Source organism: Vipera berus, assembly GCF_964194415.1.
Source record: "Vipera berus genome assembly, chromosome: 2".
In the NCBI taxonomy this organism is placed as follows: domain Eukaryota; kingdom Metazoa; phylum Chordata; class Lepidosauria; order Squamata; family Viperidae; genus Vipera; species Vipera berus.
Window position 1 is genome coordinate 175,252,881 of NC_138203.1, and position 23,934 is coordinate 175,276,814.

General features: G+C 39.6%; 1 protein-coding gene across 2 annotated transcripts in view; it reads right to left on the minus strand.

Annotated features, from left to right (window-relative positions):
- B3GNTL1 (UDP-GlcNAc:betaGal beta-1,3-N-acetylglucosaminyltransferase like 1) overlaps positions 1-23,934 on the minus strand; it is a 161,352-nt gene that overhangs the window by 21,070 nt on the left and 116,348 nt on the right. For both annotated transcript variants that reach the window (XR_014025583.1, XM_081320974.1), the window contains exons 9-11: positions 18,991-19,126; positions 12,164-12,232; positions 10,392-10,466 (exon numbers count right to left, since the gene is read on the minus strand). Coding sequence is in view for 1 of the 2 variants with exons in the window: in XM_081320974.1 (XP_081177100.1) it covers positions 10,392-10,466; positions 12,164-12,232; positions 18,991-19,126 (280 nt within the window). In the remaining variant the exon portion in view is untranslated. The remainder of the gene's footprint in view (positions 1-10,391; positions 10,467-12,163; positions 12,233-18,990; positions 19,127-23,934) is intronic.

Below are 23,934 nucleotides of genomic sequence, written 5' to 3' on the forward strand. Positions count from 1 at the left end.
AGAGTTAGGGAATATAAATAATCACACCTGAACGGAGTTTGGTACATTACCTTATGACATGGTCATAACGTCAAAAAGGGGACCCTCTGCCAAAGATACTTTTAGCAAAGAAAGAGCTCCCAGAAGAGAGCAGCTGGAGAAAATCTAATGACATCTGTGGTCAATAACCAGGCAACTGATTCTATCAAAAACAAAGCACCGTGCTGATAGAAGCAAATATTTGTATTTCAGGGTTGAAAAAAAGGGTCCTCGGTGCTCTCTGAGCTTGGTTGTTTTCTTGCAGATATTTCATTACCCAAGTAGGTAACATCATCAGTTGGGTAGTGAAGCATCTGCAAAAAACAACCAAGCACAAGCACCGAGAATACCACAAGACATTGTTTCTGATGCTCTTTGGTCAGTAACCTGGGAAATCAAGTAAGCAATCCTTTGGTTAGAATATTTTTGGGAAATGCTGTTCTAGTATGCACCCACGGCCCCCCCTCCCCTCAGCAAATGTTAGATAGGGAACTTATGCTGCCCTTGTTATCTTGTTGCTAGTAGGAACACAAAGAAAATAAGCAAAGGTGACACCATGATGCAATCTTTGAAGCTTACTAAACTCTTTCCACTCAGATATTTCTTATATGGGCACAAGAGAAAAGAGGTCCAGTCCCACTATCTTCTTGTTATAATCTTCTATGACTTCATTCCAATACTCAATTCAATACACTTGAAAGAAGCTGTGCTTGAAGAGGGTAGTGTGGAGAGCCCTTGCCTCTGAAGTTGCCAGGAGTCGGACACAACTGAATGGTTAAAAGAACAATTAAAGCATTCAGGAGACAGCCTTTAGAAATTGTCAGCTGAAGTTTAAAATAAAACAAAGCACAGACTGTACTAACTCAAAACTGATCAGATCTGAGAGTTGTTGTTGTTTTTAAAGTATCAGCAACCTTAATATTTGGGAGCACTTACAAAACAATTCCCTCACTTTCTCAACAGCTAAACATGGCCTTGGCTCTTCATCCTCACTAAGAAACAAATAATGTTTATTAAAGGGGGAGATGTTCAAGGGGAAAAGGTGCTAATAGCTTCAAGGGAGAGCCCACTGACCACTTAATGTCTTAGATGACTTAAGTGTCTTCTGATTTCCATCCAACCGGCTGAGTATAAGACTTATACCCTGTCAACAAAAGTGTGTATAGTCAAGGCTATGGTCTTCCCAGTTGCAATGTATGGCAGTGAAAGTTGGACCATAAAAAAGGCTGAGCGCCAAAGAATTGAGGCCTTTGAACTGTGGTGCTGGAGAAGACTCCTGCGAGTCCCTTGGACTGCAAGGCGATCAAACCGGTCAGTCCTAGAGGAGATCAACCCTGACTGCTCTTTAGAAGGCCAGATCCTGAAGTTGAAACTCAAATACTTTGGCCACTAATGAGAAGGAAGGACTCACTGGAGAAGAGCCTAATGCTGGGAAAGGTTGAGGGCAAGAGAAGAAGGGGATGACAGAGAATGAGGTGGCTGGATGGAGTCACTGAAGCAGTAGGTGTGAGCTTAAATGGACTCCAGAAGATGGTAGAGGACAGGAAGGCCTGGAGGAACGTTGTCCATAGGGTCGTGATGGGTCGGACATGACTTCGCAGCTAACAACAATACAGCGAAGCTTGAGACTTGGATTCAGGAGGGTGTTTGGTTGTATATAGACTTTGTTTAGAGAAATGGTCTAGCAAGTAGGGCAGGGAAGGATGAACCATTAGAACAGGATTTATGTGTAGGAAATAAAAGGAATAGATGGAGAATTTGACCCTGGAAATGAAGCACGTAGGTGGCAAGCTAAAACCCTTAACTCACTCTAGGTATTACCAACCACTAGTAACAGCCAACTGATATTTTGCTATTTAGCAATATATGTGAAACGCTGACCTCCTGGAAGAAAAAGCCTGAAAGCCGTTATAACACTTTGTTTTTAATCACAGGAACTGCACTTTTTTTCAAGCAGCTTAGCCAGCATAATAGCAGTGACAGCTTAACATATTAGTCTGATGGATTTTGCATAATGAATGGCTTCTTCATTGAAAGAAACCTTTCAACAAGCAGTTGGACTATTAACTCTGGTTAAAGGTGATCCTCCAGTTTACTGTATGAAGAGGAACCTTGTGTCTACTTGCCTCTCTTTTGCCATATAAGGTTATGATAACATATCTCTCACATCTATACTTCATCAGCAAGTAAATCAGGTGACATCATTCTCAACTTCAGCATTTATTTTGAGCTTTTAATTTCAGAGCACAAGTAATTCATGTTTGCAGCAGCATTAGTCTTAAAGCATACATCATTCAGATTAGTGAGAACAAAGACCCTATTGCTTTTGTGTATGAACAGCAAAGCAAACATAACATTTAGTATTTATGCAGGTTTTTCCAAATATTCAAGACACATCATCTGTACCCTCTCCGTAATCTCACAGCACTCCCCATGGAAAGCTATTATTATTCTATTAGAGATGGTGAGCTAAAGCTAAGAGAGAACTCTTAATTGCACTACTAAAGCTTGAACCAGAGATGGCTAGCAAAGCTTGTAACTGCAAAAGGAAGAGAGGAAATGATACCGTGAAAACAGACAGAGAGCAAGTTAGGAAGCCAAAATGACCTCTGTGTAACTGGAAGACTTTGGGGGTAAAAATGTATGTCATCATCAGTTCATTTGTTAATGCAAATGTTTTAAAACACAGTTAGCCTCCTCTTTCAAAGGAAACTGAATCCAGGTTAAGTTCTGGAATCTCTAATCTAACTGCAAAACCTGCGGCATGAATAGCAATCTATAAAATATGTTCAACTGCATGGACAAAGAACTGAATACAATGGTTGGTCAGGAAGTGTATATTTCTCTTCCTAAATACAAGCAAATACAAAGGATATTAAAACTCAGTGGTTGGGCCGAGTTTACACCAGATTAAGAACTGTCAACTGCAAATGATTTCTTTTCTTCTCAAGGCTTTACAGAAACCTAAACAATGAAATGTGGATAGCAACATTCTTTGCTTAGCTAGCTGATACCTTTTTCCGCATGTGCTGTATGTTTTTATTGAAATACCCAGTAAGGAACACATTGAGCAGTTATTTTGTCTTAGCAGCCGAACTTTAAAGAGAATGCCAAAACAAGCTAACTTGCAGGATGGAAGGTGTGCTGCACAGTTGGTGACTGGTCTGCCCAAAGGTTTAAAGTGTTTCCAAAGCAAATAGCCAAGCCTTCCAATGGTATTAGCTAAAGAAAGGCCATCTCCTGCTTCCGGGCACATCTCCTAGGATAGGTCAATGATTCCTGAAAGGGGTGATGGATTTTGCAGAGTAGCCAAAGCAGAAGGCAGCTTTAGTCAAAACTTCTCAGAGCCATGCTCTAATTGAAGCCTCACTCCAATTTTAGAATTTACAATTTAGTGAGCTGTTTTTGCAATTTGGCTTGGCTTTCGGTCATCCAAGATGGTACTGTCTCCTTCAGACCGTCACTGTGAGCCTGCATTTTCATAAAGGTGATTGTTCTATGGCAATGAGAGACTGCATATGCTTAACATACACACATGTAAACAGAAGCTCACAAACTCCCAAAACCATATTTAACAGCCTCAATAAAACGAGTTAAATTAAAATTGAACTTGCTCCTGGAATTTGCAAATGAAGATACATATTCTCAGGAGAGATGTTATAAGAGTACATTTGAGAGGATGCTTCAGTAGCTATGAGAGTAACACAGACATGTCAAACACAAGGCCCAGGGGCCGGATCCGGCCCGCTTAGTGGTTTCATGTGGCCCGCGAAGCCATCCTGGAAACAGTGAGGGAACGGCCCCCTCTGCCTTGGCCCTGGCCCAGAGACCCTCCTTCTGCCAGAGACCCTCAGATCTGTCCCACTCTTGCCCAGGCCCCCATAGGCACCCTTGATGCAAACAATGTAGAGCTGGCCATGCCCACCCAGGCCATACACAGTCTAGCCACGCCCACCCAGTAGGCCACGCCCACCCTGGCCATACCCACCCGGCCCCTTGAGGGCAACCGCAATGCTGATGTGGCCCTCAATGAAATTGAGTTTGACACCCCTGGTAACAGATCTACTTGCAGACACTCCATGAAATGAAATGGAAAGTAACTATTAATTGATCTTTCCTTCTTAGTTACCTTTGTGTTGGGCATAGTATTGCATCAGGTTGGAGATTGCTCTGACCTTTACCTTTATTTTCTCCCTCATTCAATGCTTTCTTTTCCTTGCAAAGATTGTACCTTTTTCTTCTTGGGGATTATTTGGGGACGTAGCCTTATTATTTCCACTGGTAGCTTGTTTTCTCCTGTCTGAAGGAGACGCTGATGTTATGGGACTGGCAAAATGGCTAGTGGGAAAGGGAGGGGATTGCTTGAAGGTGCTCACTAGTATCAACAAGTGGCCAGAACGAATGACAGGTGAGCACCTTTCAAAGAACTGGGACTTAGAACAACACAACTTTCATGCCTTCACTTATTTTCCACCTCCTTCCACTTCTACTGCTGTCTATGTAACTGGCAGGGGAGGAGGGGCTGGTGACATAATGATGACTTGCCCTTGTTCAAAGATACCTGGGGCACCAGGCAGTTCCTAGAGAAAGTAAGCAAGGACTCTGTTCCTAAAATAGTGACTTTTGACTCAGTTAACGTGATCATATTGTAGAATGATTGACCAGATTAAATGTGTTGTGGGAATGAAGTCTTAACATTAATAGTAGTTACAATATCTTAGACTTTACAGTTTTGAATGAAATAATTCACTTTGCAGATGATAAATGGCACACTGAAATGGGGAATGAGAAAAAGATCAAGCCCTGAAGGGTCCAAAGAGTCAACCTGTCTGATTAAAGAATGATTACAACTGCCCAGTCGGGAAGGAGTGGAACCACTGCAAAACACCACCCTCCATTTCCAATCCTCTGAGGTTTTCCAAGTTTGATGGTATCAAATGTTATTTAAAAATCTAATTGTACAAGGAGGGGTTCACCACGTCAAGTCCTGCTACAATTTGGAAAGGAACCTTCACTAGTACCTGTTTAGCCATTCACTTTTTGATCACCAAAGAAAAAAGAGATTGCACAATATCCCCATATTACTTTTTCTCTTACATTTCATTGCCTAACGTTAAACCTGCCTTCCTATAATTTAAATTGACATGTTCTCATCTGAACCTCAAGGAATTCAGTGAGCAATTCTTTCCTTGCCTCCGCTGTCAGTTTTAAATACATGGAAAATAATTTCTTATTTATTTTTAATTATAGAAGTTTATTATTGATTCCTTTCATTTGCTAGTTCTAAACTTATTTTGCTTTTATTAGAAAACTTGCCTAAATCATATTCTAAAATTCCTTATAAGATGTAGCAATAAATAAATAAATGCAAACCTAAAATGACCATTAAGGTGATACCATATAAATGAAAGATTATTTTAAAATTATTATTAATGATGAAACCACAGGAATCTAAAGAGAAGAAAGCAATTTCATAAATGCAAGGCTATCATTGAGAATGTCTTATTTCTGGCATTCATTAATACAGTAACTAGAGAACAGATATTGATGCTAAATATAGGAAGGCTAATATAAAGGCATGGATTCCCTAATAATCAGGGGATTTTAAATGGCTAAGGAAAATACAAGCATTCTAAATTGTCTTATGCTATTTGTCATCACGTTTTGAATTTCTCCAATTATTGATGTTTCTTGAATTGTGCTTCTGAAACAGAACATAGTAGAGCAAAATCAGAACTCACATGTACTGGTCAAAATTACACAACTGTTCTGCAATTCCTGTATAGGATGGTGTACTATAGCATGATGTACAATAGCAGCATCATTTGTTTTGAAACATCATCCTATTTCTCACTTTATAACACTGTCGACAAAGTATTTTCTTCTTCACCCACTTTTCTGCAGCCCTCATTACTGTAATCCAACTGTTGGGTTTAATACAGTTCATCTTCCTTCAATTCCTTAATACGCTTAGCATAGACTACAAGACAAGTAAGATGCCAAATCAGAAGGACATTATATTTATTTATTTATTTATTTATTTATTTAATTTATATACCGCCCTTCTCCCGGAGGACTCAGGGCGGTGAACAGGGCAATACATAAAAACTAGATACAAAAATTAAAAATTATTAAAACGTGATTAAACAATGCCCATAATAAATTAATACAGATTAAAATTGAAGTTCATTTATAAAAATCCCACCCCGTCCCATCAGACCAGGCCAGCTTGTTTAAAGAGATGGGTTTTAAGATCGCGCCGGAAGGAGCGGAGATCGGGCGCCATCCGGAGCTCGACCGGAAGATGGTTCCATAAATCCGGTGCACCCACAGAGAACGCCCTCCCCCTGGGGGCCACCAGTCGGCATTCTTTGACCGGTGGCACCCTGAGGAGGCCCTCTCTGTGGGAGCGTACTGGGCGGAGGGAAGTTGACGCCGGCTGCAGGTGCTCCCCAAGGTATTCCGGACCCATGCCATGAAGGGCTTTGTAGGTCATTACTAACACCTTGAACCTCACCCGGAAGACAACTGGTAGCCAATGCAGCTCGCGGAGCAAAGGTGTGACATGGGAGTATCGGGAAACTCCCAATACAACTCTCGCGGCTGCATTCTGTACCAGTTGGAGCCTCCGAGTGGTCTTCAAGGGTAGCCCCATGTAGAGAGCGTTGCAGTAATCAAGACGAGAGGTCACGAGCGCATGAGTGACCGTACGTAAGGCATCCCGGTCTAGATAGGGCCGCAACTGGCGCACCAGGCGAACCTGGGCGAAGGCCCCCCTAGTCACAGCTACTATATGGTCTTCTAGGGAGAGCTGTGAATCTAGGAGGACTCCCAAGTTGCGAGCCCTATCTACAGGAGGTAATGACTCACCCCCCATAGTGAGGGGTGGGATATCCTGAATATCCCGAGATGCCGGTACGCACAGCCACTCAGTCTTGTCAGGGTTGAGTCGAAGCCTGTTCCTCCCCATCCAGACCCGGACCGCCTCCAGGCACCGGGACATCACGTCGAGGGCATCACTGGGGTGGTTTGGGGTCGAAATGAAAAGTTGGGTATCATCAGCATACTGATGATACCCAACTCCAAAACCACGAATGATCTCACCCAGCGGTTTCATGTAGATGTTGAACAGGAGAGGCGAGAGGACCGACCCCTGAGGGACTCCACAAACGAGAGGCCTCGCGGTCGACCTCTGCCCCCCTGCCAACACCGACTGCGAGCGTCCCAGGAGATAGGAGGAGAACCACTGAAGAACCGTGCCTCCCACTCCCAATCCCGAGACGCCGCAGCAGGATACCATGGTCGATGGTATCGAAAGCCGCTGAGAGGTCTAATAGGACTAGGACAGAGGAATATCCCTTGTCCCGAGCCCTCCAGAGATCATTCACCAGCGCAACCAATGCCGTCTCCGTGCTGTACCCGGGCCTGAAGCCCGATTGGTACGGGTCTAGATAATCCGCTTCATCCAGGACCAGAGGGAGCTGATGCGCCACCACACTCTCAACAACCTTCGCAAGAAAGCGAAGGTTGGAGACCGGACGAAAGTTATTCAACACAGCCGGGTCCAAGGCAGGCTTCTTGAGGAGAGGTCTTACCACCGCCTCTTTCAAGGCGCCGGGAAAACTACCCTCACTCAAAGAGGCAGATATAACCGCCTGGAACCAGCCTCGTGTCCCCTCCCGGGCTGCATAAACCAGCCAGGAAGGGCACGGGTCAAATAAACATGTGGTGGAGCTCAGCCTCCCCATAATCCTGTCCACTTCCTCCGGAGTTACAGGATCGAACTCCTCCCAGGTAACATTGACAAGACCGCTCGTGTCCTGATCGTCCGATACTGCCCAGTCGGAGTCCAGACCGGTCCGAATCCGAGCGATTTTGTCCGACAGATGTTGACTAAATTCCTCGGCACGCCCCTGCAAGGGTTCCTCACTCACCTCCTGATTAAGGAGGGAGCGGGTCACCCTAAACAGGGCGGCCGGGCAATTATCTGCGGACGCGATGAGGGCAGCGAAGTAGTTAGACCTCGCCACCCTCATCGCTGCGAGATAAGACCTAATATGGGTTCTTAGTCGCAATCGGTCGGATTCAGATCGGCTGGACCTCCAAACGCTCTCTAGGCCCCGTCTCCGACGCTTCATCTCCCAGAGCTCCGCGGAGAACCATGGAGCCCATTGGGATCTGCGCCGAGTCAGGGGCCGCAAGGGTACAACTCGGTCAAGTGCCTCCGTGGCCGTCCTTTCCCAGGCTTCCACTAAGGCATCTGCCGAGCTGTGAGCTGAGGAGGCACGTGGGGACCCCAGTGCTGCCTGGAACCTCTCAGGGTCCATTAAGCGCCTGGGGCGGAACCATCTGGTTGGCTCAACAACCCCACGGTGGGGAGTGGCAAAACGGAAGACCAGCCGCAGGAGATGATGATCGGTCCATGACAGGGGCATAACAATTGGGGAGCCCCCACCAAGATCATCTAACCACCGACCAGATAAGAAAACCAAGTCAAGGGTGTGGCCTCCCTCATGAGTCGGTCCATGAATTACTTGCGTCAGGTCCATGGCCGTCATGGAAGCCATGAACTCCCGAGCTAACTCAGATGCTCCTCCCAGGGATGGTAGATTGAAGTCTCCCAAAACCATAAGTTTGGGAAACTCAATCACCAGCCCTGAGAGGATATCGAGAAGCTCAGGCAGGGCTGCTGCTGCGCGAGTAGGCGAAAGGTACACCAGCAGCAAGCCCATAGCACAGTAGCTTTATTTTTCATCTCCTTCTTTTGTGCCCTCTGAACAAACAAAAATTCAAAAGGCTCATTTGGAATTTGGGAGGTATCCTTAGTTTGTATAATATCATCATATCAAACATTAAATTCCTTTGAACAAGTGTTAGCTAATTTTAAAATCATTTCCCCTACCGTTTGGCTTGCAATGAAATGACTTAGCCAAACAATTAGAAGCCACAGTGAGATTTACTTTATAGTAAAGAAGTGGCGGAAAAAGCTATCTCTATCTCTAGCAATTTATCTCTATTTCTCTCTATATATATAATTTCTCTATTCTCTACCTATCTATCTATCTATCTATCTATCTATCTATCTATCTATCTATCTATCTATCTATCCAGTGGTTGGGTTTTTTTGGTGTTGTTGTTAAAAAAAGAAGATGCCGGAACTTACGCACGGCTCTGGCTCCAGTCGAAAGCCCTTTACAGAGCTTTCACTTTTTAATTTTCTTGCACGTATAGATTTCTTTTTAATTTCTTTTTGGGTTTGCATTCCTTATTATATATTAGCCTGCATTCATTTATCTTTCTTTTTATGTTTTATCTTTCCGTCCATCCATCTATCCATCCATCCATCCATCCAATCTTTCTTTCTCTTTCTCTGGAAGATCTCACTGGAAGAGTCATTTTGATACTATCTCTTCTCTCTCCATTCCCAGAGTTGATAAAATTATGCTTGCCAACATAAATTGAAAACTATACTCATCGGCTAGAGGTATAAATATCCAGGAGTCAACTCTACATTTATTTATTTCTGCGACCATCCATCTCAACCAATGACTCTGGTTGTTTAGTGCCGAGGCGCAGTCCTTGGCTGGCCAGACTTTGTACTGATTTTGCCTATTAATGAAACAAGCCCTATCTTTCAGTTCCAAATAGAAGAATAGCTTAGGAAAGCAAAAAGGATCAATGCCTCTGACATACATGCAATGAACTAACAGAAGTGTTTCTAGTTAAATAAACAACTGAAGAGGAAAATTAAGATACCACGTGCTTGAGCAAAGAGACTGCATAATCATATCCAATTTTGATTCAACAAAAAGAAACTACACAGGTTAAATCACACTTAGTCCATGCTTATTCTGACTTGGATGTCTTCTTTTGTAGCATCTTTAATATATGTAGAAACTTGGCACATCTCTTCAAAGATAACAAATTTATTAAAATAAGCTTGATGTTCTGGGTTTACTTTTAATAAAGTAAAGAACAAGAGCTAGGAAGGAAGGAAATTAAATCTGGAAACAAACGTGGTTAAAGTAAGCACCAGATACCTTGAAAATATATAATGAATGCTTCAAAATTCTTAATATGCAAGAATAGATGTAGTTTTATATAAATAATCACACAATTATAAACATTAAAACTGTGTACTTTGACTACCATGAGCACAATTCTAACCTAAGGCTGACGGTGGGTCAAATCACCAAGAAGAGCTGTGTATGTGAGGCCATCTCAAAATCAGCCCAGATTCTATTCCTTTCTTTAAAAACTTGTTCTAATCTTGAACGAGAAAAGCCACGATATCAATAGTCATTTAAAATATACTTTAGTAGAAAATGGCAAAAAATGTGGATTTCACATACTGGACTCAAAATTATACTCACCAATTTCACACAAATAATTAAAGGTGGGGAAGCTTCTTTGAAATGAAGAATTGGAATTCTGGGTTTGGAAGTTTCCTGAACAGAGATCAGTACATTTCTTGGTCAGTTTTGATACACTACAGCTGTCCCTTTGAGCTTATTACAATGAAAAGCATAGTTTCTGAAATAGTTCTGTGGTTGCCAGTTTTCCTTTATACCGCTTCCTTGTTAGCATGTGGTTAACCAAATCTCCTTTCCCCTCATGGCTTATGTATCATTATCCTGTTGCAAAATACCTAGTTTTGGAAATTCCATTGTGGGATGTGTAGTTGCAAAAATACTGAACTTGATCAGTGCATGATCTGGACTCGGAAGGTAATCCTTTCCCCTGTTTTGTCTCTAGAAAAGGCAATGGAAAGGACAAGATCCTCCTGTGAGATTCTCTCCTAACTGCCTTCCGTCACAATACCTCTTCCTTTCTTTCCACTCTACATTATTTCTCAAATTCCATGACAACTGAATTGCCTTTAATGTTCCTTTGGCCTCTGAATAGGATCATAATGTCCTAGATTCCTCCTGAAGCAGAGTTCAGACTTTAGTCTCTGGAGCAGCACTTTTTTTATTGACTATTTTTCTTAGCCTTGTAGAAGAATATCGAATTTACAATAACCAATTCCATTCTTTTTTTTTTAATTCCATTTATATCCCGCCCTTCTCCGAAGACTCAGGGCGGCTTACAAGCTTAGCAGTAGCCTTCATTCTATGTATATGCCTGCTTATTAGGGCTTTCACACACACACCCAAGCGGCATTATTACAAAGTCAGCTTAATTGCCCCCAACAATCTGGGTCCTCATTTTACCTACCTCGGAAGGATGGAAGGCTGAGTCAACCTTGAGCCTGGTGGGATGCGAACCTGCACTAATTGCAGGCAGCTGGTGTTACTTAAGGAGGCATTAGCCCACTGCTCCACCAAGGCTGCTATTCTATTGTACTCTGTTTTATTCCATCACATAGACACTTTGGGGGGGGGGGGGGGAGAAGAGAAATAAAAACATCAGGATGAAATTTTCAAGTAGGTGAGGTTTTATTTGGAAACTTTAAGTTTTGTTTTTCTTTTGTTCTGAAGACTCCTTTCTCTCCTGCTTTATTTAATCTATGTTTAAGAGGATAGTAGTTTATAAGGAGAATAAAGAGTGCCAGCTAGTGGCCAAAACCCTTCTATGGTCAATTAATTTGATCACAGGCTCTTTTTTTTTTGTGAACACATGCAGTAAATTGCATTAAGCCAATTGTTAACCTCCAACTAATGTTATATTACAAATATGAACTGTTCATAAAATATAAAACATTAAAAATAGTGCATAAAGACATGTTCTATAAAATGGAGTGTCGAATGCGTCTGACATCTGGAAATTTTCTGAATCTGCCTCACTTCTGGAGTTCTTAGGAATGAGAATTACTATTCAATCAAAAACAAGCTTCTATTTTATTCGGAATTTCTGTATTTCCCAATTTGGGTCCCAATTTTACAAATACATTACGAATAGATAAGGGGATTCCACACAGCATTTAACAATATACTCTGAATTTGCGTATTTAATTTCAATTTATATAACAGTTGTGTTTCTGAATGAAACATGTTTTCCATAAAGGGTATGTAACTCCTAATATAGGCTCAATTCCAATATGTTAAAAGTTTTGCAGCTTGGTGTGCACTGTAGTCACATAATGATAAAAAACCATTTCACAAATAATAATAATAATAATAGCTAAACCAAGAATATTACCAACCTTAGATTCTTCATATATGTAAAATGCTTTAGTGATTTTATTTTTATCCACATCACAAAATGCAGTCACCTAAAGGGGAGAGGTAGACAAAAAGAAATGGTCTGTTGCTCTGTTGTTAAGGTCATAAAGAACCTGTTGGACTGTGTGCTATATAAAAACGTAATTTAGCAGGTGGGCCATTTAATACAGAGTTCTGCTTTTCTTATTTTATTTGTTCAATTTATATAGCCGCTCTTCTCACATACTGTATGTCTGTGTGGGCTGGCTCATATAGCTAAAAAGAACAGATATAAGTAAGTAACCAAAATTATAATAGCAAAAATCCATTAAAACAAATTAAAACAATTACTGAAGAAACTGATTAATAGTTCAGATACCATTATAGCAATAACCAGCAATCTCAGATACACTCCATAATAACATATATCCACATGGATGGCCCTCATCTTTATTTGTTTATTTTTGTAATATTATTATTTACATTTTAAAGAAAAATAAAAATAATAAGCAGAAGTGGTATGCATCCAAAAGCAGGAAACAATCATGTGCCTCATTATTTATGCAATCAGAAGAGGTCTGGTTTTCTAGGATGGCCTTATGAACTACTTACTTTAGAATATCACTATTAAGCTCATTTTTAGAAGATGGTAATGAACATTTTTTTAAATTTCTCCCCAACAGGCTCTTGTGCCTACATTTGTATGACTTACCTAAAATACCTCACAAAACAAAGTCTTAAATATGTGCAAAATGCCCATAAATTATTCCTTTTAATAAGAGATACTAATAAGGAAAATACAAACTATCATATATTCATCCTTTAAAAATAAATGGTCTTTGCATTGAATAGTGCAATTTTTGCTATACTAGGAGTACAGTCTCCTTACACTCATTACATCAGGGGTCTCCAACCCCCGGTCCATGGCCCAGTACCGGGCCGCGGCATACCAGCAACCGGTCCACAGAAACAAGCAAAGCCCCATCCATGGGATGTAGGCAGCACACAAAACCATGCACCCTCCGATCTGTGGAAAAACGTCTGGTGCCCAAAAGTTTGGGGACCTCTGCATTACATGACACTCTAAATCACTATTTAGTAGTGCCTTCTTGATTATGTTACCCAGCAGCAAAATTTTGGATTGCAGGTTTCTTGAATGATGGAAGAGTTTCTTCTGGAACTACAGGGTTATCATCTATCAATCACTTTCCCAGAAATGTTATATGAATTTGACTACATGCACAAATTTCCAAGGTCAAAGGGGAATTTCTTCAATAAAAGACCTTTAGACAGTCCCCCTTGCATAGGGACATTGAGCCAACCCTCTTAAATTTATAGCCAGTCCTGTCTTAGCGAATTGAATAAGATAGCAAAAAATAAGGAGCAGAAAGAATGAAAGAAAAGTACTAATTTCTGCACATACGCAGTCCATATCATTGAGATCTACAAACCAAAAAGAATCCAAAATCACAGGGCAAATAATTATAACGAAGCAAATGTAACAAGGCAAGCCACTGCTCTCTGTTCTGCCTCAATGCAATTGGCTCTGAAGATGCACTTCAAGTGGGTCTTGCACACAGGCAGCCATGTACTAAAATTTGTCAGGACAATAAACACACAAAAAAAGAGAATCCAAACTACAAAGGAAGAGATTCTTTCTTTTGCTTTATCATAGAAAAGCAAGAATCACATTTTTAAAAAAATGTTATTTTTAAGGCTAAGATATTTGGAAATATAATATTACAACTGAGGAAAAAAGACTAGATTTTTTCCCATTATGTCAGCAATATATTAAGGAATATGATGATGCTTTGTTTTGCAAGGGCAATTTCCTGAATTTCCACATCTTTATATATCACTCCTTCCCCTTTTCAAATGAAGTACAATAAAATATAGATGAGGCTGTTTGCATAAGTGTATGTATTTAAACATGTAATATATAGGTGAATGGTGATAGAATAGCGGCTTTCCTGTCTATTTTAGGGTATTTGAGCTTATATTTATTATTTCTTTAAAGTCAAAACTTTATCTATTTAGTTGCATAAAATTTCCTGGACAGAAAACTATACAAAGTTGCACATTTTCACATGTGATTGTGGTGGCACCATTTGTTCAACTGAAGGATAGAATTTTTTAGTTTTTTTTTTCCTTTTCTCATTAAAATTGCTTTGGCAACTTGAATGGCAGAATGAAGTCATAAAAGTAACTCTAACATTCATGATAGTGAAGCTGGATAGACAAGCATAAAGCAGACCTTTAAGCATCCCATAAAAGATTGGTTTTCTACAGCTGCAAGCTCAAAATGAATTGGATGCTTTTTTTAACAAAAAAGGTCTGTTCAGCTTCAGTCTTGCAGAAATACTACAACCATGCTCTGTCAATCCCTTAAATTTGAAAAAGATACAGTTAGGAACCCAGTTTCTTAAAACTATTCAGAATGGCAACCATAACAGAATGGCTGTTGTTACAATAGGGTGGACCTTGAAATGTTACCAATTTTCTAAAAAAATAATAATAATTAGATTCCTAAAGCTTGTCCTAACTCTATTTGAGAAGAAAACATGTAACTCAATGAGTCTACAATTGTTGTTTTCCAAAGTACCAAAAACAATAGCACATAACCCTCTTGCATATATGATGGATTTTATCAGACAAACCTTCTCAATTGGCTCCATTCTGTACATACAAGTTCACATGCAATGTGGGAGATATTCTGGAATCCTGTGGGAAAACACATGCAAACTTGGATAAATCTGAGAAAAGAGGTCTTTTTCTCAGGTGCCCGGTGACAGGGTCTGGTTACTTACTCAGAACTATGGGAGAAACCTAGGCAAAATACCTATTTGAGAACCAGAATAAGACCAACTGAAGGCAAGAAATATATACAAGAAAGGGAAGGGAAGGGAAGGGAAGGGAGAGAAGGGGAGGGAAGGGAATGGCAGGGAAGGGGAGGGAAGGGCAGGGAAGGGAGGGAGGAAGGAAGGAAGGAAGGAGAGTGAAAGAGATTATGAAAATACAAATGCAAATACAAAAATGCTTGTTCAGCAAATACATATGCATAATACTCATTTACACTTTACAAAAACAAATCCCTTTAAACCTAAACTTCTTGGATTTACATTTCAGAGCATTACGGTCATTTACGACATCAAAGACAACACCCTGCTAAAGACAGCGATCTGAATTAAAGCATCCCTCATAGATAGCTGAACAGCTTTCCCTGAAAACATCCAGTGAAGAGACTCCTTCATCTCCCAAGATAACTGATTCATCTTGCTATTTGGAACTTTTCTTAGTATTTCCTTTTTGTTTTGAACAAAACAGGACAGTGTAAAGATTTTTTTGGTTTCGAAGCTACTTGGTGGAACCTACAATTAAATTTTCTTTTTTTTTAATCCAAATCACACTTGATTTATATTAAGTTGGTGACTTACAACCACAACTCCCAAGATTCTTTTCATGCATGATACTGCCAAACCAGGTAACAAATTACTAAAACTAGCAAGTAGCTATTGCGGGAGAAACCAGATGATAGCCAATTAGTTAATAGATCAGGCCTATTAGTTTATGGAAACAATTGCAAATAAACCAAACATATGTGAAAAACGAGTTCTGGCTGCAAGAACACTGTTGCTATAAGCACCACTTCTCCATACTTCCAGGGGATACATGTTTTACTGTTATCTAGATGCTTGGCTCTCCAAAACTCATAACCCATTGCCATTGGCCATCCTAGTTAGGATTAAGGCAAGATGAAATCAAATCAATTGGAAGGCGTCTAGTTGCTTACTCTTCCCTAGTCAACAGAAAATAGGCAATTTCTTTGCCAGTAACATACACTACAGGGGGACACCTGCAAAGCAAAGAAAGAAAAAACCTTGTCCCATCTAACTTATAGTCTCAATTTTAACCAATGGAAGGGAGATAGTAACAAGAGCAAGAATGATAAAACATACTTAGACATTCTAAGGAACAGAAAGTTTGGGGAATAAAGAAAAATAAGTTTACTAGTCTGCTTCTTAGAGGAAGAGAAGTGGTTTTGTGCACCTATTCTGAGAGGAAATTTTAGGCATAAAGCTGTATCATATATGGTTGAAAACTGTGAAGTGTTACTACCAGTTTATACTACTTTGATAAGACCACACTTGGAATACTGCATCCAGTTTGATGCAAAAATGATGTTGAGACTCTAGAAAGAGTTCAGAGAAGAACAACAAAGAGCAATAAACATTGAGGCGAAAACATATGAATGGCTGCAGGAACTGGGTATGTCTAATTTAATGAAAAGAAGGACTATGGGTGACATGATAGCAGCCTTCCAATATTTAAGGGCCTGTCAGAAAGGACGGGGTCAACCTATTTTCCAAAGCACCTGTGGGAAGGATTAAGAAGTAACGGATTGAAATTTATGAAGGAAACATCCAATCTAGAACTAAGGAGAAATTCCTGAACAATTAGAACAATTAATCAGTGGAATGACTTGCCTCCAGAAGTTGTGGTTCTCCATCACTGGAGGTCTTTAGGAAGAGATTGGACAGTCATTTCTCTGACATGGTATAGGGTCTCCAGCTTGAGCAGAAGGTTGGACTAGAAGATCTCCAAGGTCCTTTTCAGCTCTGTTAGTCTGTGTTCTATATTTCTACTAGATCCTGGATTTTTCTGATAATTTAATACTCTGCTGATATTCTAGCTAAAAAGCTACAAGGAAAGCATTCTCTTAATATCAGTCTAGTAAATCAGAGGTCCCCAACCTTTTGGGCACCAGGGACTGGTGCTGTGGAGAAAGGTTTTTCAATGGATCAGAGGGAGTGTGGTTTTGCGTACTGCCTGCATCCCGCGAAGGTGGCTTTGCTTGTGTGGCCCGGTTGGTGGCATGCTGCGGACTGGTGCTGGTCCACGGACTGAGTGTTGGGGACCCGTGTAGTAAATCATGATCAAACACACTCACTTGAAATCAGCCATAACTGAGAAAAGTGAGGCAGGCACAAACATCTTTTCTCGGATTGTTACAAAATAACAAACTGTACTGACTGGGCTAATATTTCCAGCTCTTTTTTTCAATTGCCTAGCAAGGCAAAAAAGAAACAACTTTAATTGCAACCTTGATATTCTGGCCCACAGTGTTGCCTAAGAAAATGTTATGGAAAGGTCAGCTTAGATGACATGATGGCAGTGTTCCAATATCTAAGGGTTTGCCACAAAGAAGAAGGAATCAACCTACTCTCCAAAGCACCTGAAGGCAGAAGAAGAAGCAACAGATGGAAACTAATCAAGGAGAGAAGCAACCTAGATCTAAGGAGAAATTTCCTGACAGTTAAAACAATAAGTGGAACAACCTGCCTCCAGAAGCTGTGAATGCTCCAACACTGGAGGTTTTTAAGAAGAGACTGGACAACCATTTCTCTGGAATGATATAGGATTTCCTACCTAAGCAGGGATTTGGACTAGATAGAAGACCTCCAAGGTCCCTTCCAACTCTGTTATTCTTTTCTGTTCTGTTCTGCCCTACTAGATAGATAAATATCCTTAAACATAAGAAAGTGCTATGGGAATTAGGTGTTTAGCAGAGTGACAACATGGGGGAAGAAACTATCTTTGTGTCTAGTTGTTTTGGCATGCAATGCTCTATCTATAGCAACGTCATGAGGGGAGAAATGGAAAGAGTTTATGTCCAGGATGTGAGGAGTCTGTAGATATTTTCTCAACCCTCTTTCTGGTTCATGAAATATAAGGTCCTCAATGAAAGGCAGGTTGCAATTGTTTTTTTTTCTATAGTCCTAACTATCCATTGAAGTCTGTACTTGTACTGTTTGGTTGCTGTACCAAACCAGAGTTATAAAACTGTCTGCATTGTTATAAAATACACAACAACTGGTCAGGAATCACTACATCTGCTGAAAATCAGCTTAAGAAAACTGCTTCGATTCATACTCATGGCCACATTCAACTGATCAGGGAAAGGCTTCACAAATAATGAACTGCAAAGGAAACCTCAGGGACTGATTGCTGTTTTTCATTTCTGAAGTCTCTTTTCCTTGACTGAAGTCTGAAACTATGGCCCACCGCTGTGAAACAATTTCATCACATGATAAACGACAGCATTCAGGGGATTTTACAAAGCATATTGCCCAACAATGGAAGAAAAAACGATGACATTTCCATAGCAACAAACAATTTTGCAAACTGCACTCCAGTGATTAAGATGACTCAACATTTTGGAGTGGGAAAGTCTGTCAGCTGTAAAAGAAATAATCATCTGCATATGTCCGGCAGTCAAGCTTCTTTTATGGACAATAATCTGTTTACTATTTTATTTACAGTTAAAGAGGGTGGTCTTAAACTACTCAACAAGTTTCATAAATCTGAGTTTGTATGCAACACTTATGGAGTGTAAGACAAAATGCTAATCAAACCACAGTTTTTCTTTTCTAAAAAAAGAAGACAATGATCTTTCCTTTGCAAAAACATTATATCTCATCATGTGAACAATAGCTATTTTGAAACACCTTTGATATATATTAAGGTAGAATAGAAACCTCTCTCTATATCTATTTCTTAACAAATTCCCTTCCATACACTGCCTTGGGACATATCAGTAGCTTCCAAGGGCTATTATTTATAATTTAACTTCTATAGCATAGAGCTAACACAATAAAGTATGGAATGAATAAAATCTAGTAACAGCCCTTTTTCTCAATTCACAAGTCGCTATTTTTCTCAAAGCAGATGAAACAATAAGTGAAATACATGACAAATAATGTATAGTGTTACAGCATTACAGTTTTCCCAAATATTGAACAAATATTGAAAAATATTTGTTCAAACTTACTTTGTTCTGATTAGCTGGAGATAAACTTCTAAAAAGTTTTCTGCCCTGTTTGCCAGCATTCCAAATGGTGAAGGATGTCCAATGACTAAGAATTCTCTCCTCTAGAAACAAGACTCTGTGTGCCCAGATGGTTTTCCTGAACATTGTACAAAACAAAGAAAAAAAACCAAGATTCAACATTATTTTGACACAGTGCAGTCCAAAAGAGGCTCAATTAGAAAACATGTTGTTAGAATCATTGAAGACTTAGGAGGTCTTATGCATTTCTAAAATAAAAGAGTTGAAATCTGACACAGAGGAAATATTCTGCTGTGCTATTAAATGTAGTGTGAGTGGATAAGTAACACTCTTAAAATGTACCTCAGGAAATGTTCAGATCATGCTGTTTTGAATGTAATTTTGCAATAAAAAACATACATACATACTATGTATGTGTGTGTTGTGTATGTATGTATATATGTGTATATATATACTTATATCTGTATATTGCCCAGATAAAATATTTGTATACTGCATTTATTTGCTTTTACAAGTAAAATAGATGGTCAAGCAGTAAGTGGAACAACTTAAACTTTGCCTCCCCAAAATTTGAAAATTAAGGAATTAGGCAGGTTTATTTTTTTCACTTGATGTATTTGTCATCATTCTGTTTAGAACAGGGCTTTTCAACCTTTTCACACATTGTACCACTTTTAGGATATGGCAACATCCGAGTACCACCAGTCACCTAGCAAGGGGTCAAAAACTTGATGACCAAAAAAAAAAGGAAAAAAGTGATGAAGTACAGGTAGTCCTTGACTTACAACAATTCGCTTAGTGTCTGTTTGAAGTTACAATGGCACTGAAAAAAGTGCCCCCCAAGCCACAGCCGAACAAGACAGCTGCCTGCCCGCCCGGTGGCGCTTTTCCTCCTGACCGAGGTTTTCATTGTTGTGAGCATTTCTGTTGAGGATTGGCAGTGGGGGTGGGGTGGGGTTGGTTTTTATTCCCTTCCCCTCTGCTGGGTGGTTGCAGCAGGTTTTGGTCACTTCACATGACCCTGGGACACTGTGCCCGTCATAAATATGTTGCCAAGCATCTGAATGTAAATCACAAGACCCTGGAGATGCTGCAACATTCCAGCTGATTGGTGCTTCTTCTTGGCTCAGCAGAAGCACCGGGATCAGCGCCGAGCTCCAGCTGGAGCCTGGCGCTGATCCTGGCATTTCCGCTGAGCCCTGAGAGCCGGGAAGAAGCGCTGATCCTGGCGCTTCCGCTGAGTTCTGACAGCCCTGCAGCTCCAGCCGTCTCTCGCTCAGGCTTGTGCAGTGCTGTCACCGGTTCAGCTCATTCCCCTCCCCTGCTACCACTTTTCTAGGAAGGTTGCGTACCACCTGCCAGGTGCCAATGTATCACTGGTGGTACCCGTACCACTGGTTGAAAAGCCCTGGTTTAGATGAACACTGAAAGACTACTTGCTTGCTACTTGCTATGTTTTTAATTGTATTTCCTTTTTTTCTTTGTATTTTATCATACGAAGATATGGTCAGAAGCATAATCAATGGAGTGTTTTACATTTACATCACTTTACAGGATTATCAGTTAAAAATGTAAATAGATACAGCCCTATTACACATGTAAAAAACATTGCTCAAGTTTTTGCTGCTGGTCATCACCAATATTACATTGTCAATATTCTCAGCACTTTTGCATGACAATTAAAATTAGTTTCTCTTTCTTGCTACGAACACTTGAAAGATACACAGAGATCTCTTTATCATAAAACACTGACAATATAAAAGCCAAAAACAATATGCAGGACATTAGAAAGTTCATTAGTGAAATTATGACCTTGACACTACTGTTAAATTTTAAGTTTAATAGTAAATTCCACAAACCAGCAGATGTCTTTTTATTCAAGTGTGTTTTTATTCAAGTATGTTTTTATGTCTGAACTTCCAAAATAAAATTCCATTATGTCATATATAAATATATGATAACATAAGCAAATGCTTAGACCTATCTGAATTGTTGAAGCCATATGGTTTTGGAACTGTAACAAGGAAACATCTGCAAAGCCAGAGAATAGGCCAGGATTATCAATTTTAACTACCCCCAACAAATTCGGGGGTGTGTGTCTTTCTTCTTTTTTTTGCATTTAGTTCCTTTCAACAAACCTCATAAAATCAGTTTTGTTTGGCTTTCAATAACTTTCTTGTTTTGTTTGGGCTCCTTTCACACCATCTTAAAGATCTCTTTATCATAATTACATTTTATTTATTTTCTTAAGTAATCATTCCCGTAATAAGTGCAATATTTCAAAATGATATTGTCTAGAGTGACAAAAAAAACCACATCAGAATTTACACCAACAGTTTACACCAAATATTCCTCATTATACCCAACTAAAATTCCATATAAAAATTAGCAATAATTGCTAATCGGTAGGTATAAAAAAATTACATCCAATCAGGTTAAAAGTTGCATACCAAAATTTCACGTTGACTCCGATAGTCTCAATGTACGACCACAACTGAAACCAAAATTTCTGTTGCTAAGTGAGACAGCTGTTAAATGAATTTTGCCCCATTTTACGACCTTTCTTGCCACAGTTGTTAAGTGAATCACCGCAGTTCTTCAGTTAGTAACACAGGTTGTTAAGTGAATCTGGCTTCCCCATTGACTTTGCTTGTCAGAAAGTCACAAAAGGGGATCACATGACCCCAGGACACTGCAACCGTCATAAATATGAGTCAGTTGCCAAGCATCTGAATTTTGTCATTGTAGCTTTGAATGGTCACCAAATGAATTGTTGTAAGTCAAAGACTACCTGTATTTAATAGCCCTACCTTCATTAATACATTTTGTTCAATAAGATCTCAAAAATTAATTTATTTTGCAGCAGATATCCAACTTTCCCCATCTTTGCAACCTCCCAGCCAGCAGGGCTGTTGATTATGCTAACCTGGAAACAAGGGAATGTTGTGACCCTAACATCTCCAGAGTGACAGGCTAGTAGAAACTATTTTATAATCTTTAGCTAGTTGATAAACTTTAACCAACAGTTTTTTTGAATTGAGTTTTTAGTGTAATTCAGCATTTCTTTGGGCGTATCTTTATTCCTACTGACTGAAATGGAAGATTAAGCAAAGCTTTTCTGTCCCGTGTCTAAATCTGTCCTATGTCCTACAGTCCTACGAAGATTTGCCTAGCCTCAATGTGTTGTTTGCTACAAAGGCCTTAGCTGTCACTGAAAGAGACAGTTATGGCTGGTTCTCTACCCAAATTTTCATGCTAGTCACCTTGACCAGTTAGATGATCTCTAATCTCTAATTTGTTGTGGGAAAACTCTTAAGACTGTAGAGTTGGAACTGCCTGAATAATTCGCTCAGGATTTCAGTCTCCATGAAAGCCAGGGATATCTCCCAAATTGTCATTGAGTTAACATACAGTATAACTCATTGACATATAATTCTTTTGCTCATTCTCCATCAGCTACCTCTTTCCCCTGATTATCTTCATTCCCGCCTCTACCACTGTTCTTTGGTAAGACTATCCATACTGTTGTTGATTCTCCCCCGTTCACTAACTTCTATTCTCTCTCTTGCCCACCACCACCACTCTCTAGCATCTTCTATACTGATGTACCCTGTTGTCACCAAGACTCTGGAATTTTAACTATATTCCAGCATATCCTCTGCCCTGAAATATGTGAAGTGCCTACTATTATATATTTTAGATGCTTCTTGAAGATTATCTTTCCAAGCAATCTTCCCGTGGATAAATGTTGAATAAGCTTTGCTTTTGTTTCCTTTTTCCATTGATTTTTTTAACAAATATTTAAAAATATTGGTTTTATTATTGTACTTGATTTACATTTATTGCAAATCCTTCTGCTTGTGTACAAAGCAAGTATTTAAAAAATACAACAATATGCAAAAAAAATTTAAAAAAAAATCTAATAAAGCAGGTATTTGGTGTTGCAAAGCATTCCAATCACTAGAGGTTTCTTTATTGTAGATAAAGAAACAGAAGGCTGCAGTGATACTCTAAAATAAAACTCTTCAAATAAGCAGAAACAGCAAGCTGGCTATTTGTGGTCAGAAAAAAAAGGGGTGATGGCAGATTGCTTTAATTCATTGGGGCTCCACCAGCACCAAAATCAGGGCCAAAATGTTCTTTAAGAGATTTTTAAAAAGCTAACTGATTCTTTTCTTATTATTTATTACATTTTATAAATGTATGAAAATTTATCCACAATTAAAAACCAAAGTAAGTTTTTTTAAGACACTGTGCACCATTACTTAACATCTATTACTTCTATTCCATTTTATTTTGAAGATGGTCTTCTGTATAACTGGATGTAGGACTATTCTATATATGAAGCTGATCAAGAGCAAATAACTAATCATTAAATGCAATGACAGCACTAACTGTGGTGGTGCAGTGGTTAGAATGCAGTAGTGCAGGCTAACTCACTGCTCATTATAGGAGTCCAATTCTGAGCAGCTCAAGGTTGACTCAGCCTTCCATTCTTCCGAGGTCGGTAAAATGAGGACCCAGATTGTGGGGGGCAGTATGCTGACTATGTAAACCGCTTAGAGAGGGCTGTAAAGCACTGTGAAGCGGTATAGAAGTCTAAGTGCTATTGCTAACAATGATGTGTTCGAAAAAAAGATATACAGAATTGTGTCTTGGACTGTAAGTTGTTTTAGAAATTCAAGAAATTCCTAGTAACATTTAAAGTACAATAAAAACAGAATACATAGAAAAAGGGAATTAACTTGAAGAGAAATATAGAAAGGAGAAAGAAGAGTAGCTCCCTTGTTTCCTGAACTATCTCTAGATGCCCCCCAAAAATGGGATAAATAGTAAAAGAACATTTTTCTGATGATTGTTTGAAATCTTTTGAAAGCTATCTATCTGGCTGCTCACAGACAGATACGCTGGAAGGATAAAACAGAA